Raw genomic sequence first — 18071 nt, forward strand, 5'->3', positions numbered from 1 at the left:
GGTAAACCCTTTGGAAATTGGAATCCTGAATCTGAATATACTTTCATATATTTTCATCTCATCACTAGGAATTAAAGATCAAAAGAGGAAAAGTTGTTTGCGCAAGTGGCGACACAAGTGGACTAAAACTATGAATAAAGAAAGAAAACTTGAAAAAAAAATTAAATCTAAGAGAATCATGGTATATATAATAGGAAAAAATGAAAAAAAAGAATTCATGTGTCAACCCATCTATATGGGATAAAGGCAAGAATGATGACGACGACGACAACCAGAAACTAAAGATCATATTTCGTGCAATCAATCCCAAGGCAATAACTAGTGAACCACCATTCCCATATAATATATTACATGTCATACAGAATTCTTTTCGACCATATTGGATTCTGAGAAAAACAAATGGCAAATCACTTTCATGAGGAAATAGCACCGAATAATGGAAAAAATACGTATCATCTTATACGGGAAGTTAAATCCCAGAAGGGGCAGTACCATTACATGACATACTAACACAAGTACACACTACAGAGCACAATGAGCTTCTGTTCTGTTACAGACCACAGTCAATCATAAAGCTAGTCAGGTTTTTGGCTTGAGAATGGCAGCCTTGATGATAAGTCCTGATTTCCAGGGTCCTCCGTGTCGATTAAGATCAAAGCACACTTCTCTATTTTCTCCCTCTTCAGTCAAGAAGTTGCCTACATTGAGCATTATCCACTGTCCTCTGGGCTTCTCGAAAAGGCTTATTTGGCGTTCCTTAACTTATCCATTTGGGAGGGATAGTCTAAGTGTAATTGGGATTTCCCACCCGAATGCCCCATTCGTCAACTTAACTTCATATGTGATTTCATAAACAACTCCTGGGGATAGATCGGACATCTTAATCTTTCCTCTCACATCTAGCCACCACACATCTGAAAGTGTGGCTACTTCAATGTTTTCATCACTACGAGTTCATTGAAAATTTATATTTCAAATACTCTTTCAAGAAATATATATATATATGTATGTATATATATATATGTATGTATGTATCAATGTATGTCCATGCATAAGTTATCTCACCTTGTTTCTTTAAAACATTTCCAGCCCCAGTAATGATGTCCATGTTGACCCCAAGTAACAAAGAGAGATCTTGCGTACAACATGAAGCAATAACCGCCAGACTTCTCATCAACCCATTTTTTCTGCATAGGGATAGGAAAAGGGAAAGCCGTGATCTGTTAGTCAAAAAGTTTTTGGTAACTTTGTCCTAATACAAATATGCATGTGTTTTGTTTCTCAATCCACAAAAAAGTGTTAATTTTTTGGTCAACTGAAAACATAAAGCACATCAAAAAATAATTTACCCACATCAAGATAAACAATTTAATCCTTTCTGACAAAGTGCAATTGTTGAGAATGATTGGGCAAGATAAGAAATGATAAAACAATAGAACAGATCATTTGTGAGACGATCAAAGTAACAAATGTTTGAGATAAAGCTTCAAAACTTGACTAAGATTTTTGGTCATGAAGCAAGGAAAAACAATAAAGTTTTCCATCTTTAAGGATAATAATAGGGATAAGAAAGTACTAGAATTAAATAAAATTTCAGATAAGAAAAGATATGATGGCATGAGGTTGATGAAGTACTATCATTGGATGGAGTAAAATGAAGAAATTCGATTCACATAACCAGCCTCAAACAACTGGGGCAGTGCTTTGTTTTGTTGAGTAGAATTTTGCAGAGAAAATGATTCAAAGATATGTTCCAATTTAATTATATAACTGAATCGTAGAACTAATCACAATTCAAGATTTACAAAAAATGCAATTTTGGTTTGACTAATAATAGGACAACAATTTGGTAAATTAGGTTTAAATGCAACGTTTTTGTTATATATTATGGTCACAGCTGCAATTTCTACCTCTCTGCACATCTATACCAGGGTTGTGAAACATAACTGTACTGTGACGATCCCGATTTTCACCATTTTAATTTTTCCGGAATTTTGTCGCCGCAAGGGCATTTTCGTTTTTTCATGTTATGTGTACGGGATTGTGATTAGGTCCATTTGCATTGTGTACATTTTAAATTATGTGGATTGAGTAGTTTTTTTACATGTGGTGCACTCGTGTGTGTATGTGGTGTAAAATTGAAGCAAAAAGAAAAAGGAAAAAGAAAAGAAATAGTGGCGGGACCCACCACCATCCCAAATTTGAGTTAGAGACCATATTTTTGGTCTCTTACTTCTCTCTTTCCGGTGCGTCTCTCTCTCTCTCTCTCCATCTTGCTCCTTGTTTTTCTTTTTCATTTTGGTCTCCAATCTTAAAAACAAAATAACTCACTCAATACTTGGGGAAATTGAGAGTTGTTTGAGGCAAAACGAAGAGCACGAAGAGCTCTACGCATTCATACGAGCAATTTCAGATTTGGTGCCCTCCTTGATTTTCGAATTCCTTGACCCATTTCAAAGGTTTTGTGTCAATTTGAGGTAGGGGCTCTTAATCCACGAAGTTCTTGCTCTTTAGTGAATTAATCTACTTGAATTGTGCCTTAGCATGCTTAATTGCTTTGATTTTAGTTTAACATTACTTAATTGAGAATATGTGAATTTGAATGAATATGTGTTAACTTGATTGTATATAGAAGCATGCCATATGTTGAGTTATGTGTTCATTGTGTTGCTAATATACTATAAATGATATATGAAGGACATGCCTAAGTGTTGAATTTATAATTCCATTATGCTGTTTCTATTGTGTAAAAGCATGTTGTAGCTTCCTTAAAAATTCTTATGAATCGTGTTAGCTAATTAAATTTGAGCTAATTGTGAGATGATGAACATTGGCATGACATAAATGCATCTATGCATTTACATTGGGCATGAAATGGGAAGAATTGATTTTGAAATGAAAATGGGAAGTTTTGGGAAATAATATATTGATGAAAGTGTTTTGATAAAACCCGGTCGCTGCGGAGTCACCAACAGGCCGGTAGGTTAATGTAACCGAGAGAGAACTAGGGAGATTGCTCTAGCGTGGTTGAGCTATCTGGGCCCCATAATGACGCTGCGGAGTCACCAAAGGTCAGGGACAGTAGCCAATCCTTCTCTCGGCGCTGCGGAGTCACCAAAGGGGGTTACATTAACGGTTTGGAAGTGATGGTTTGAAAATGGGGAGCGACATCGGCATTCATTGCATCCCATAGCATTCTATTGTTTATAATGAGACTTGTTGTTACGTTGTGTTATTCCGACAATGTATGATCCCTATCCCTATTGTCCTATTCTTTGGTTGGATTCACGGGGACACAAGAGACGTGTCTTAAGTGTCACCTACTGAGCAATTTGCTCACCCCACATAATTAATATTTTTCAGGTCATGGCAAGGATTTGGCGGATGATAATCCACCACAGGGTTAAGGGAATGTGAAAGCATTTTTGAATGTATTTTGTGGGACTTAAACTATTCTTGTAAAGTGCATGACACAAAATGTATTATTCTTTGCAATATGTAAAACATTTGAATTTATCATGTATATGGCCATTTGGGTAATGTAATTAAATTCGTATCGTGTTAATTCCCGTGTATCATATAAGGTGTTGTAAATTACGTTATCAACGTGGTGGTTATTATTGCAATTAAATGTTGAAATGTATCTTAGTTTATGTATGTGAGTGTAGTGGCACAGTGTTTGGATAGTGGGTGAGGATAACCCAAACCAGTCGACGTGTAGCTTCCTATACGTCGACTGGTATCCTAACAGTAATCATTTTGAACGTGAATGACCCAAACCAGTCGACGTATGGCTCCCCATACGTCGACCAGTATCTTATGGTAATCTTGTACACGTTCCAAACCAGTCGACGTATGGTATCATGTCCCAAACCAGTCAACGACGTATGGCTTCCCATACGTCGACCGGTATCTTGGCAGTGGGTTTTCCCATAGCCTAAACCAGTCGACGTATAGTGTATATACGTCGACCGGTTCTGTCTTTTGTATGTAATTACTATTTTAAATTCTCAAATTACACTTTGGCATCCATTTGAAGTTGCACGTAATTATTTTATGACCCAATAAAATGCCATAATTATATTTTAACCCCCGAAAGGACTATATTGCCCCGAACCTTATTTTATTTACTATGTGATACAAGTTAATGACCGTTGTACCCTTGAGTCTCAATTTATTGAATTGTGGTAAATTACCATTTTGCCCTTTTCGGGCTTTGATATTTAAATTTAATGTGCAAAGACCATTTTACCCTCGGATGATTTTGGGTCAGGTAAGGACCCATTTAATGATCCGGATCCATGAGGATTTAGGTCGTTACATCTATTGATCAAAGTAATTCAAACAAAAATCTAAAGTGAAACAAACTTAATTTCGAGAAGACTAGTACAGTGCACATAGAACAAAACAAAGTTAAGAAGAATTAAACTAATTTGTTTCTATCCAGGGGAGAAAAGGAATAAAGTGATATAGTGAACAAATCACATAATGAAACATGCAATTAACCTGTATTTGATTTCTTGATTCTTAGAACATTTTTCATGCAAAAACAAACAACTATATAAGTTCAGAACACAATATATAATCATTCATTGGAATCTGTGACACAATTTAGGTTTGTTTGTGTAAAGAGAGGAACCTTTCTCCTGTGTTTAAGGAAGGTTTCACCGTTTTTGTTGTTGTTCTTGTTGCTGTTGTTACTAAGATCTGCCTTCTTCTTGTCCTTCATTGTATAAAAATTGATTTGAAATTAATTGGGGTTCCCAATTTTTTGAAAAATATATGTATATATATATATATAGAGAGAGAGTACATGTATACAGTATACACTGTGCGAGTGAGTGGAGAAAGCAGAGATTTCTTCTCTCTTTCCTTTGTAATAGAAATAGAATATAAGTGATGACTCCGCATAGATATCAACTCAAAAAAAAGTACTTTTGTTGTACAACTGTCAAAAAAATTGCTATTAATACAAATGGTAAGTTATACAGACCTCCCCGATGTTTGGGAATGGAGTTCTTAAGTATCGTAATTCATCTCTCCCCCTTCGCACAAAGGCTGGTGAGTTGCATTATTGTGGTTGCCCAATTTCTTTATTATCAATTCCTACTGATAAAAACATGATAAATGTCAAAGATGTAAATGTTGTTTAATTAATTAATTAATAAAGTTAATGCTGTTGATCAATTACAATTTACTAGCAAACAAGTACTAACCTTTACAGTATGTAAAATGCTGATACCAAGTGCCTGAAGATGCTCTTATTTTCGGGTGCTCCTTTAGTGAATTTTGAACTGAAGATACTTTGATGGACTTGAACTCCAGATCAGGGATGTCCTTGATATTTGACCAATCTGGGCCTATGTCTTTCTGGCATCGCCTCGTGAGTAGCAGACATCCTTCAACATGCAAATGTTTAAAGGAGCTGGGAAGCCCTTCATCAGGAAATGTCTCCACTGTAGGGCAGTCCTCAATGTAAAGATCCCTGAGGGAGGTGAGGCTTTTCAACATTTCTCTAGGGCCTAGGGACTTGAGACCAGGGCATGAACCAATACTCAGACACGAGACAGAAGCGGGAAGTCCTTTGTTCGGCAATGTCACGAGCTTGGGGAAGTTCCAGACGGACAGCATTATGAGAAAGGTCAAGCCTTGGAATGATGCTTCTTCTTCAGACAGAGACACAAGATCTTTGCAGTTACGGATGTACAAGGCCTCGAGTCCAGGAAGATTTGGCCATTTTGGAAGAGAGGTTAGGTTTGAGATGTTGGAAATCACCAAGGAATGCAGAGAGCATGAATCAGGAATTGCCCTCACTAAGGTTCCAGCATGACAGCCATCTAGTGCTAGATACTGAAGACGTCGGTAGTGCTCAGGGATAGGGAGGGTGCTCAATAGTTTACACCCACTTATCTCCAGTTTCTGTGGACCGAAGTGTACTGGAAGTGCCTTCAACTTTGGGCAATTAATGATTTTTAATTTCAAGAGATCACGGTAGGAAAATTAAAGTGGCGCTGCATGTTCTCTATGATCATTAGTGGACAACATTTGCATTAATTCTGCATTCAAATCCTCTAGAACGCGATTGTCAAAAACAGGATTGTTATGCAGTATTGCTTCATTCCAATCCAGAACAAGATTATTGACAAGTATTAAGAACTCTAATGAAGGGCTCACTGGAAGTTCCCTCAACGAGTCGCACCTTTTGATCTTCAAAACTTGTAAGTTAAAAAAGATCTGAGGTAACTTTTTTAGCTTGGGGCAGCTGCCAACCTTTAGTATGTAAAGAGAATGATATTGCCCTTCAGGCCATTCCTCCAACTCCTGCATTCGTTTAATGTATAGCTCTCCAAGGTGTGGTAGCTCCCCAAGAGAGAGGACTTTGCACTTTGAACAATGACTTATGGAAATGGTAACGAGATTTTGGAGTATCCCATCTCCCATCCAAGATGGAAATCTGGTACCTTTGTAGTGGAAAATTTGGAGCTCTTTGAGATTTGAGTGTGGTTGAAGGTCTTCAAGCACTTTTTCGTCATCTCCTCCATCTTGTGGACCACTATCTCTATCACTCCATTCAAACACCACCTTCTTGAGCCCTTCTTTTTCCTTCAACTTTGTCGCCTAAACATTTACTGCATTTTCGAGCTTTAAGATATGCAGTGTTTCCTTGAGATAAATCAAGCCTTTTAGTTCATCAATTCCATATCCACACTCTTGGCCAACATGGAATGCATGCAGATTTTGTAGATTGGTTAGGCTTCCCATTCTTGGTGGCAATTTGGATGACTTGTACCAGAACATTTCATCTAGCTCAAGATGCTGCAAGTTAGTTAAGTTCCCAAGGTCTTTGGGCAATTCAAAAAGCCAAAGGCACTCTAGGAGTTTCAAAGTTTACAAATGGTAGAGGCTACAAATAGAATTGGGAAGTTTCCTGATCTCAGTTTTAGAGAGGTCGAGGTAGCGTAACAACTTCAACTCTTTAACTGATTCTGGCAATTCTAGCATTATGCTCGAACTCAAATCTAACACGCATATAAATTTCATTGTGTGGAAGATTTGGTCAAGGGCCTGCCCAAAGGATTTCAAGTTCTCATTAGGGCACAGAAGCGTGCGTAACTTCTTAGATTTACCAACTACTACCAAAGCAGCCTGCTCGGCATTGTTACAAAGCAATGATACATGTCGAGATTTGTCAGAGACAGGGCATGGCTCATTATCCTTGACTTGGCAGCAATAGGAGCTTGAAACAAATCATGCCAACTCATAGATAAGATCATGCATCCTATATCTCTTCTTGTTGTCAATGTTTAAGACTTGAAAGAATGACCTCATTAACAACTCATCAAAATAATCATTTCCAATTTCATTAATTATATCTCGTCTTCTGGACTGAATAAAAGATTGTGCCTTCCACACTTTGACCAATTCCATCTTATCAAACACATAGGCCTTGGGAAATATGTAACAGTATGCAAAACACTGTTTCAGATGAGAAGGTAGATGGCCATAACTCAACTTTAGAGCAGGCAAAACTATTGGCTTCCCTGTGTTGGTACTCCGTTCCTCAGCCTCCCATATCTCATGTTTTAGGATTCTCTTCCAATTGTTCATATCATGATTACCACGTAAGAGACCTGCCATTGCCTTTACCGCCAAAGGCAGGCCTTTGCACTTTCCTACAATTTCTCTACCAATATCTACCAGAGATCCACGCACGTTGTCTGCCACATTACGTTCTTCAAACACAATTTTTTCGAACAATGTCCAACATTGTTCTTCAGGCAGACACTCTAATTGATGCAGACTGTGAAGTCTGTGTACATAATTGTGTGTGTGTGGTGTGTGATTTAAATGAAAAAGAAAAAGAGAAAAGAAATATAAAATAAAGTGGGACCCACATCACTTTTTAAGTGATTTGTGAGACCAAAATTGGTCTCTGCTGCTCTCTCTTTCTCCCGACTGCTCTCGGCTTCTGCTTTTTTCTTTTTTCTTTTCTTTTCACTTCAACTTCCATTGTTGATTGCTCTTTCATCTTTTGTCGAATTGAGGTGCCGTTTGAGGCAAAACGAAGCTTGTAGCGAGCTCTACGCATCCATACTATCAATTTCCAGTTTTGAGTCTTCCTTGGAGCTCGAATTTGGAGGACCTATTCTAGGGATTTCGGCTTGGATTGTGAGGTAGGGGCATCTTAATCCACTCTCTTCTTGTTCCATTGTGAGTTATGCTCTTTTGTTGTGCTAGACATGCTAAATTTGAGAATTAATTGCTTCAATGAGGTGTAAGTGATGTTTAGAAAAAATTCATGTCTTAGGGTTATGACTTGTCTATGTGAAAAGCATGTATAGATGATGGCTTTGTGGTGTTTTTTGTGAATTACACCTCTTTTATGTGCTAACATGCTTTACTTAGGGATTAGTTATGTTAATGATTATTTTAATGTTGTCTAGAGAAATGTATGTTTATGCACATGTGATGTATTATGTGAAAAGCTTGCCTATGTGTTGAGTTTATGTCCACCATGTGTAAACTTGCTGAAAGTGATGTATGAGACCATGCTTAATTGTATTGTGCCAAAATTTCACATTGTCATGATATTGAGATTATATGTACATTCTTGGACATGTCATTGGGATGCATGAAATGGGAGAATTTGTCTTGAAATGAAAATGAGGAATTTTTGGGAGATGATAGTTTTTGTGAAATGGTTTTGATAAACCCGGTCGCTGCGGGGTTACCAACGGGCCGGAGGTTAATATAGCCTAGAGGGGACTAGGGAGTCGCCTTAGTGTGGTTGAGCTAGCTGGGCCCCATAATGACGCCGCGGGGTTACCAAGGGTCAGGGACACTAGCCAATCTTCCTCTCGTGTCGCGGCGGGGTTACCAAAGGGCGGGCTGTATTAACGTTTGAAAGTGATGGTTTTGAGAATGAAAATGGGGAGTGTCATTGACATGCATTGCATTTCATTTCATTGCATTACATTGTTTATACTTGGAATTGACTTGTATGTTGTAGTTGATCCCCTACGTTGTATGATTCCTATCTCCCATTGGCCTATGCTTTGCTTGAATTCACAAGGACACAAGATTTGTGTCTTAAGTGTCACCTACTGAGCATATAGCTCACCCTACTATTTATACATTTTTTTCAGGTCTTGGAAAAGAACCGGTGGACGACAACCCACCTCAAGCTTGAGCGATACTAGAAGCTCACTTTTTTGTCTTTTGTATATCTCCCATTATTTTTGCAAAGCACTAAAAGTGTGAAGGTGTATATGTATATTTTGCAAAAACTTTGTCATGTAATGTAATTAAGGTATTTGATGATATTTTGGATGTGAATTTGATAACATGTAAACCTTATTGATGAATGGGGAGAGTAATACTAGTTTGAAGTATTATTGAGGTCATTTGATTGTGTATCATCATCTACTATTGCCGTGAATTCGGAATTTGAGCCATGACAGGTTAAAAAATGCAATTAAACAGGTTGCGATAGGCCTATTTTTAGGGGAGGTCATGCCGATTTTTTTTTTTTTTTTTTTTTTTTTTTTTTTTTTTTGTTTAAAAAGTATTAGTTTTGGGTCGTTACAAATTTGGTATCAGAGCAAAGGTTCGAAAACCTTTAGGACGACGGGTAGAGGCCTACTTAGGGTCACATGGAATGTTGTTTGTTTGTTGCTTACTTGACTACTTGCTACGTGATATTTTACTTAAATGAGCATGCTTAACTGCTTATGTGCTTACTGCTTACTTGTTTATGTTAAAATGTTTCTTGCATAGTCTTGCATGCTAAGTGTTGTACGGTATCAATTCTTGTTGAGTCGTCCACAGTCTTAGTGTCATGTTTCTGAATCGTTTTCTTGTTTTATAGCACGATGTCACGGCGTGAGGAACCTAGAGAAGTTGGCCCTAGGCCAACAAGGGGTGATGTTGGTGAGAGCTCCAGCTCTAATCCGGAGGAGCTAAATGATGAGAACATACTTCTTAGGGACTTGATTCCCCCAAGTAAGAAGAGAGAATGTTGAAACACCCGTACCCGTAAAAGTGGGTGAAGGTTCTGTGGCACTGGAGTTTATTCGTTTGTTGCAAAATGTCGTGAGGGCAACGATTGCTGCACAGTCGCAGTCGGCACCACAACCTACAGTTCAAGTTGAGGAGACGCCAGCTCAGAAGCGTCTCAAGATCATAAAAGGGTTTTCTCAGTTGATGCCGGTAGTGTTTGAGGGCAGTGCGGATCCAATGGTAGCAGATGACTACTTGGATCAAGTTGAAACCCAACTAACTTCAATGGATGTGACAGAGGATCACTTGAAGATCATCCTAGCAACTTACAAGTTTGCTATGGATGCCAAGGTTTGGTGGAAGTCGATCACCAACCAGTACAAGATTGAAGAGATGAGTTGGGACAGGTTCAAGGAGCTATTTTATGAGAAGTATTTTCCGCTTTCCAAAAGATGGGAGTTACAAGACCAGTTTCATAATCTTATTCAAGGGAACATGTCAGTGGCGGAGTATGAGAACAAGTTCACCTCACTCTCCCGTTTTGCTCCAGAAGTGGTAAAAGATGAGGCTAATAAGACTCGGAAGTTTGTTTCTGGTCTAAATGATCGGATGAGGCCGTTGATCATGGCACAGTTCATTAAGGTTTATTCTGAAGCAGTGGAAAAGGCTTTGATGTTGGAGGCTGATAATAAAGAGAAAGATGCAAGAAGAGAACAATGGAAGCAAAAGAGGGTGCAGGGCTATCTTCAGAGGGATCTTCTTGGAAGAAGAACAAGGGTGGTTCATCTCAGTTTCAGGGACAACAATCTACAAGATCTGCTCCTACCACTCCTATGCCAGCTGGATCTGACAGGAGTGCAGTTGTTTGTTATCAGTGTCAGCAGCCTGGGCATTACAAGTTCAGTTGTCCGATGAGATCGTCTTCAGTTTCGTCAGCTCCGAAGGCTTGTTATGGGTGTGGCCAGCAGGGTCACTTGATTCGTGATTGTCCAGGTCAGGGAGCAGGCACAGGTAGTGGCAGGGGGTCACGATAGAGGTCGTCTCAGTCGGCTACAGTTCAGTCAGGTTTCAGACCGCCACCACCACAGCCTGCCATGTCTTCACAGGGTTCACGGTCAGTTAGGAGGGATACTCCTACTATGTCAGTGCAGCAATCAGGTGTTCAGATTGGCAGTCCTCAGGCAAAGGTACCACAGGGACGTGTTTTTGCACTGGCACAGACCGATGCATCTTCTAGACTGTCAGTTCTTCGAGGTATATTTCCAGTGTTTGGTTGTTGGGCTCGTGTTTTGTTTGACTCTGGTGCATCTCATTCTTTCATTTCATCATCATTTGCACTTGCATCGGGGTTGGAAGTTAGTTTCTTGGAACGGGCGTTGAGTGTTGATACGCCAGTTGGGGTTTCAGTGTCTTTGAGCTGAATTGTGCAGGAGTGTCCCATTGTGATAGTCGGGCGGACTTTCGTGTTTGACCTTATCCTCCTGGAGATGACTAGCTTTGATGTCATTCTCTGGATGGATTGGTTGGCTTCATTTCATGCCACGATCGACTGTTATAGAGGAAGGGTTACAGTTTGCACTTCTGAGGGAGACTGTTTCTTTTTTGTGGGAGATCGGGGTGATTCCCACATTTCATCATTTTATGGAATTCGTGGATGAAGTCATGGTGATTACTTCTTAGCTAGCCTTATAGCCGAAGAAGATGATGTTGGGAAAGAGGATTATCCTGCGGTTGTTTGTGATTTTCTGGACGTGTTTCCGGAGGATTTGATAGAGTTGCCTCCACACCGAGGGGTGGAGTTCTCTATTGATTTGATGCCAGGTACTGCGCCGATTTCTATGGCACCATATCGAATGGCCCCTGTTGAATTGGAAGAATTGAAGAGGCAGCTTGATGATTTGATGATGAAAGGTTTCATCCGACCGAGTGTGTCACCGTGGGGCGCACCGGTCTTATTTGCTAAGAAGAAAGATGGATCTTTGAGGTTGTGTATTGATTACCGGAAGTTGAATCATGCCACCATCAAGAACAAGTATCCTTTGCCAAGGATAGATGATTTATTTGATCAGTTGAGGGGAGCCAGTTATTTCTCGAAGATTGACTTGAGGTCTGGCTATTATCAGTTGCGGGTTAGGGATGAAGATATCCCGAAGACAGCATTCCGTACACGGTATAGACACCATGAGTTCCTTGTTATGCCTTTTGGCTTGACTAATGCGCCAGCGTCATTCATGGACTTGATGAACTGCGTCTCTCATGATTACTTGGACCAGTTTGTGGTAGTTTTCGTAGATGACATTCTTGTGTACTCACGGACTCGGGAAGATCACGAGGTCCATTTGAGTATTGTTTTACAGATTTTGCGGGAGCACCGATTGTATGCCAAATACAAGAAATGTGAGTTTTGGCTACAGGAGGTGAAGTTTTTAGGGCATGTTGTTTCAGAAGATGGAGTATCAGTTGATCCATCAAAGGTTGAAGCAATTTTGACTTGGGAGCGACCCAAGAATGTGTTTGAGATCCGCAGTTTTCTTGGTTTAGCGGGTTACTATCGGAGATTTGTGAAGGATTTCTCCCGTTTAGCAGCTCCTATGACCCGTTTGACCCGGAAAGGGGTCAAGTTTGTCTGGAATGAGGCCTGTGATTTATCTTTTCAGGAGTTAAAGACGAGATTGACTACAGCGCTAGTGTTGGTGATACCTGAGCGTGGCTTGGGTTATGTGATCTATTGTGAGCTTCACGTGACGGGTTGGGATGTGTGTTGATGCAGGATGGTAGAGTAGTGGCTTATGGGTCTCGACAGTTGAAGACTCACGAGCTTAACTACTCTACTCATGATTTGGAGTTAGCGGCAGTTGTGTTTGCCTTGAAGTGTTAGAGACATTATTTGTATGGTGAGAGATTCGAGGTATACTCGGATCATAAAAGTCTCAAGTACCTTTTTTCCCAAAAGGACTTGAACAACAGACAGAGACGATGGGTTGAGTACTTGGAAGATTACAACTTTGATTTGCAGTATCATCCGGGCAAGGCAAATGTTGTAGCTGATGCCTTAAACCGAAAATCTAGTGGAACTTTGGCCAGTTTAGCTATTCGGAAGTGGAAGATGCTTAAAGATCTGGCAGAGATGGGATTACAGTGTTTTGATGATGATGGTTACAGTGAGTCGGCATTCTTATTTAGTCTTGTGGCTCAGCCTACTCTTGTTGTACGAGTGATTGAGTCACAGAGACAGGACCCGGACTTAGATTCCATCCACGCTTTGATCTCTAGTGGTGAGACAGTGAAAGATTGGGCCTTGCATGCAGATAAAGGTCTACGGTTCAGGGGTTTGTTGGTGGTTCCCACAGTATGTCATGAGGATGTCCTACGGGAGTTTCACACTTCCCGTTTTGCAGTTCATCCAAGTGGTACTAAAATGTATCACAATTTGAGACGTCAGTATTGGTGGAGCGGGATGAAGAATGATGTTGCACAGTTTGTGGCTAGATGCCTTACCTGTCAGCAGGTGAAGGCCGAGCATCAGAGGCCAGCAGGTTTGTTGCAACCATTACCCAATGGAAATGGGAGCATATTGCTATGGATTTTGTGACAGGTTTTCCAAGGTCAAGGAGGGGCAATGAGGCCGTATGGGTCATCATTGACAGATTGACCAAGACGGCTCACTTTTTGCCTATTAAGGCAACAGATGATGCAGAGAAGCTTGGTGTTCTTTATGTGAAGGAGATTGTAAGGTTGCATGGAGTTCCAGTAACCATTGTTTCAGATAGGGATGCTAAGTTCACTTCGAAGTTCTGGGAAGGACTTCAAGCAGCGTTTGGTTCAACGCTGCATCTTAGTACGGCATTCCATCCACAGACAGACGGTCAGTCAGAGCGTGCTATCCAGATTTTGGAGGATATGCTTCGGGCATGTGTACTTGATTTGGGAGGTAGTTGGGATGATCACCTTCCACTTATTGAGTTTGCCTACAACAACAGTTATCAGGCGAGCATCCAGATGGCTCCATTTGAGGCGTTGTATGGTAGACCTTGTAGGTCTCTTGTTTGTTGGACTGAGATAGGTGAGACAGCCGCCTTAGGACCCGACATTGTACTCGAGACTACTGAGAAGATTAAGTTGATAAGACAGAGGTTACTTACAGCTCAGAGCCGACAGAAGAGCTATGCGGATAAGCGGAGACGACCGTTATCCTTTGAGGTGGGAGACCTCGTTTTTCTACGGGTTTCTCCACGGAAGGGATTGATGAGATTCGGGAAAAGTGGTAAGTTGTCGCTACGATTTATTGGACCGTTTGAGATTTTGGACCGAGTAGGAGAGGTTGCCTATAGGCTTGCTTTGCTACCACAGTTGGATAGGGTCCACAATATTTTCCATGTATCGATGTTACGAAAGTACGAATCGGATCCATCTCACATTTTGAGTTGGGTAGATGTGGATATTGATGAGGATGTTTCCTACGAGGAAGGACCAATTCAGATTCTCGACACACAGCAGAAGGTGTTGAGGAACAAGACAATAGCAATGGTGAAAGTCCTTTGGAGACCACGGAGTCGAGGAGGCTACTTGGGAGCTCGAACAGGAGGTTCGGTCCAAGTATCCAGCGTTGTTTTCTTCTTCAGGTATGTCTTAATTTCGAGGACGAAATTTTTTTTTTTAAGTTAGGGAGAATGTGAAGTCTGTGTACATAATTGTGTGTGTGTGGTGTGTGATTTAAATGAAAAAGAAAAAGAGAAAAGAAATATAAAATAAAGTGGGACCCACATCACTTTTTAAGTGATTTGTGAGACCAAAATTGGTCTCTACTGCTCTCTCTTTCTCCCGACTGCTCTCGGCTTCTCCTTTTTTCTTTTTTCTTTTCTTTTCACTTCAACTTCCATTGTTGATTGCTCCTTCATCTTTTGTCGAATTGAGGTGCCGTTTGAGGCAAAACGAAGCTTGTAGCGAGCTCTACGCATCCATACTATCAATTTTCAGTTTTGAGTCTTCCTTGGAGCTCGAATTTGGAGGACCTATTCTAGGGATTTCTGCTTGGATTATGAGGTAGGGGCATCTTAATCCACTCTCTTCTTGTTCCATTGTGAGTTATGCTCTTTTGTTATGCTAGACATGCTAAATTTGAGAATGAATTGCTTCAATGAGGTGTAAGTGATGTTTATAAAAAATTCATGTCTTAGGGTTATGACTTGTCTATGTGAAAAACATGTATAGATGATGGCTTTGTGGTGTTTTTTGTGAATTACACCTCTTTTATGTGCTAACATGCTTTACTTGGGGATTAATTGTGTTAATGATTATTTTAATGTTGTCTAGAGAAATATATGTTTATGCACATGTGATGTATTATGTGAAAAGCTTGCCTATGTGTTGAGTTTATGTCCACCATGTGTAAACTTGCTGAAAGTGATGTATGAGACCATGCTTAATTGTATTGTGCCAAAATTTCACATTGTCATGATATTGAGATTATATCTACATTCTTGGACATGTTATTGGGATGCATGAAATGGGAGAATTTGTCTTGAAATGAAAATGAGGAATTTTTGGGAGATGATAGTTTTTGTGAAATGGTTTTGATAAACCCAGTTGCTGCGGGGTTACCAACGGGCCGGAGGTTAATATAGCCTAGAGGGGACTAGGGAGTCGCCCTAGTGTGGTTGAGCTAGCTGGGCCCCATAATGACGCCGCGGGGTTACCAAGGGTCAGGGACACTAGCCAATCCTCCTCTCGTATCGCGGCGGGGTTACCAAAGGGCGGGCTGTATTAACGTTTGAAAATGATGGTTTTGAGAATGAAAATGGGGAGTATCATTGACATGCATTGCATTTCATTTCATTGCATTGCATTGTTTATACTTGGAATTGACTTGTATGTTGTATTTGATCCCCTACATTGTATGATCCCTATCTCCCATTGGCCTATGCTTTGCTTGAATTCACAAGGACACAAGATTTGTGTCTTAAGTGTCACCTACTGAGCATATAGCTCACCCTACTATTTATGCATTTTTTTTAGGTCTTAGAAAAGAACCGGTGGACGACAACCCACCTCAAGCTTGAGCGATATTAGAAGCTCACTTTTGTGTCTTTTGTATATCTCCCATTATTTTTGCAAAGCACTAAAAGTGTGATGGTGTATATGTATATTTTGCAAAAACTTTGTCATGTAATGTAATTAAAGTATTTGATGATATTTTGGATGTGAATTTGATAACATGTAAACCTTATTGATGAATGGGGAGAGTAATACTAGTTTGAAGTATTATTGAGGTCATTTGATTGTGTATCATCATCTACTATTGTCGTGAATTCGGAATTTTAGCCATGACAGGTTAAAAAATGCAATTAAACAGGTTGCGATAGGCCAATTTTTAGGGGAGGTCATGCCGAATTTTTTTTTTTTGGTTTAAAAAGTATTAGTTTTGGGTCGTTACACAGACTCCGTGTCCCCATGATATCTGAGACCCTGCTGTTTCGGCTAGTAACCAAAACTGTAGATCCTTTTTCCCCTAGAATGAATACTGTCCTAAGCTCCTCCCATTCCTCGTAGTTCTCAATCCATACATCATTTAGAACAAGTAAAAAGCGTTTTCTAGCCAAGAATTCCCGAAAGCGGGATTCTAAAAGGTCAAGGGATATTGTGTTGGTATCATACTTCATTTCAGTATGATATTCTATCATCTCTTTTAGGATCCTCTTGTAGTCATAATTCGCAGTGACACATACCCACATCCTAAATTCGAAGTTATCATCATTTTTAACTCTATCGTCGTTGTAAACGAGTTGAGCAAGGGTTGTCTTGCCCAGACCTCCCATTCCGATGATGGAAATGACAGTAATGCCTCATTCTTTATCATATTCCTTTGATAACAACATATTAATTATCTTATCTTTGTCATCCTGCCTACCAACTACATCGGATTCATGCACAAGAGATGTAGTGATTCTTCTATTCTTAGAAGTTCCATTTTGGGATTCCTTACTGAGATGGAGATGGAGATGGAGACCATCTTTTTCCTTATCAATTTTATCAATTCTAGCTAATATATCTTTAATATTGGATGCAGTGTTTAAGTTGTTAGAAGCATTGCTTGCATTGAAAGGAAGATGAACCTTTCGTACCTGTTGTTTTTTCTGGATGGCTTCAGTTTCGTAAATGTCAAGTATGTCCTTTGCATCATCAACAGCAACTTCCAGCTTTCCAAGCCAATCTCTCACTGGTTTAGAATCCAGCTGCCTTTCCTCTGCATCTTCAAGAACGGATCGGATTGCGGTTAGCATACTAGCTGTTCAATATCTTTCTCAACGCCTTTGATCAAATGTATCTTGTCTTTGATCATGGTAGTTATGTCCCCTATAACCATGTTAACAATCGGTCTTACTACAAGTAAAACTGGGCCGTTCATGACTGCTTCTTTGACTGAGTGATTCTTCAGAAATGGAAGACCCGAAAAGGTCAATCAACAAAGAACACAAAAGCAAAATCAAATGTGAGTGGAAAGAAATACTTTTTCTGGGGGCGTCTCTATGTATGTGGTAAGATAAAGACGATAACAAAGTGGAAAAAAAACTCAAATTTGTTTTATGAAATGTAATGCAAAGGGCTCGTGAATTGTGATGAGCTGCTTGCTTTGTACACTTGACTTGAATCCATATATGCAAGTAATGCACCTTCCGGGAGATATCGCCTTTCCACAAATTACTGGGAAAAAGTGCAACGCGTGAATACAGTTTTCGGGAAAATATCTCTTTACCACAATTACTGGGAAAAAATAGTGCAACGCGGGCAATTAAACAATTTGCGCGTCAACCCCCTCTTGTATGTGCGTGTTTCCTGCTTTGTATAAGCACTTGGATATATATATTTTTTTCACAAGAGTTTGAATTTTTTGTGTAGTGTGACAAAATTTTAATACCTGCTCCAGAGTTGAATTATATTAAAAATATACAGAAAATTGGATCAATCCATTTTGAACGGGTTAATCCGGTTCAAAAAGAAAAATGTCTGACATCATTATCTCTCTAATCTCCAGCAGAAAATCCATGCCTCTTCTTCTGCCCAACCTTCATTTT

The 18071-nt window shown here is 39.8% G+C and overlaps 1 protein-coding gene and 1 pseudogene across 1 annotated transcript; both read right to left on the reverse strand.

Moving 5' to 3' along the window:
• Positions 1-579: 579 nt before the first annotated feature.
• Positions 580-4729, reverse strand: LOC132301021 (protein PHLOEM PROTEIN 2-LIKE A1-like; annotated as a pseudogene).
• A 342-nt stretch (positions 4730-5071) lies between these two features.
• Positions 5072-16814, reverse strand: LOC132301022 (putative disease resistance RPP13-like protein 1). Its single transcript, XM_059798318.1, has 6 exons — positions 16439-16814; positions 7325-7733; positions 7138-7237; positions 6079-6618; positions 5217-5946; positions 5072-5106 (listed from the first exon to the last, which is right to left on the reverse strand). Exons 1-6 carry the CDS (start codon positions 16812-16814, stop codon positions 5072-5074), a joined length of 2190 nt encoding a protein of 729 aa, XP_059654301.1.
• Between the last annotated feature and the right edge of the window lie 1257 nt (positions 16815-18071).

This window comes from Cornus florida, unplaced genomic scaffold (assembly GCF_030987335.1).
Source record: "Cornus florida cultivar Cherokee Brave unplaced genomic scaffold, ASM3098733v1 CherokeeBrave_3.0.0_Hap2_Chr03, whole genome shotgun sequence".
Lineage (NCBI taxonomy): Eukaryota > Viridiplantae > Streptophyta > Magnoliopsida > Cornales > Cornaceae > Cornus > Cornus florida.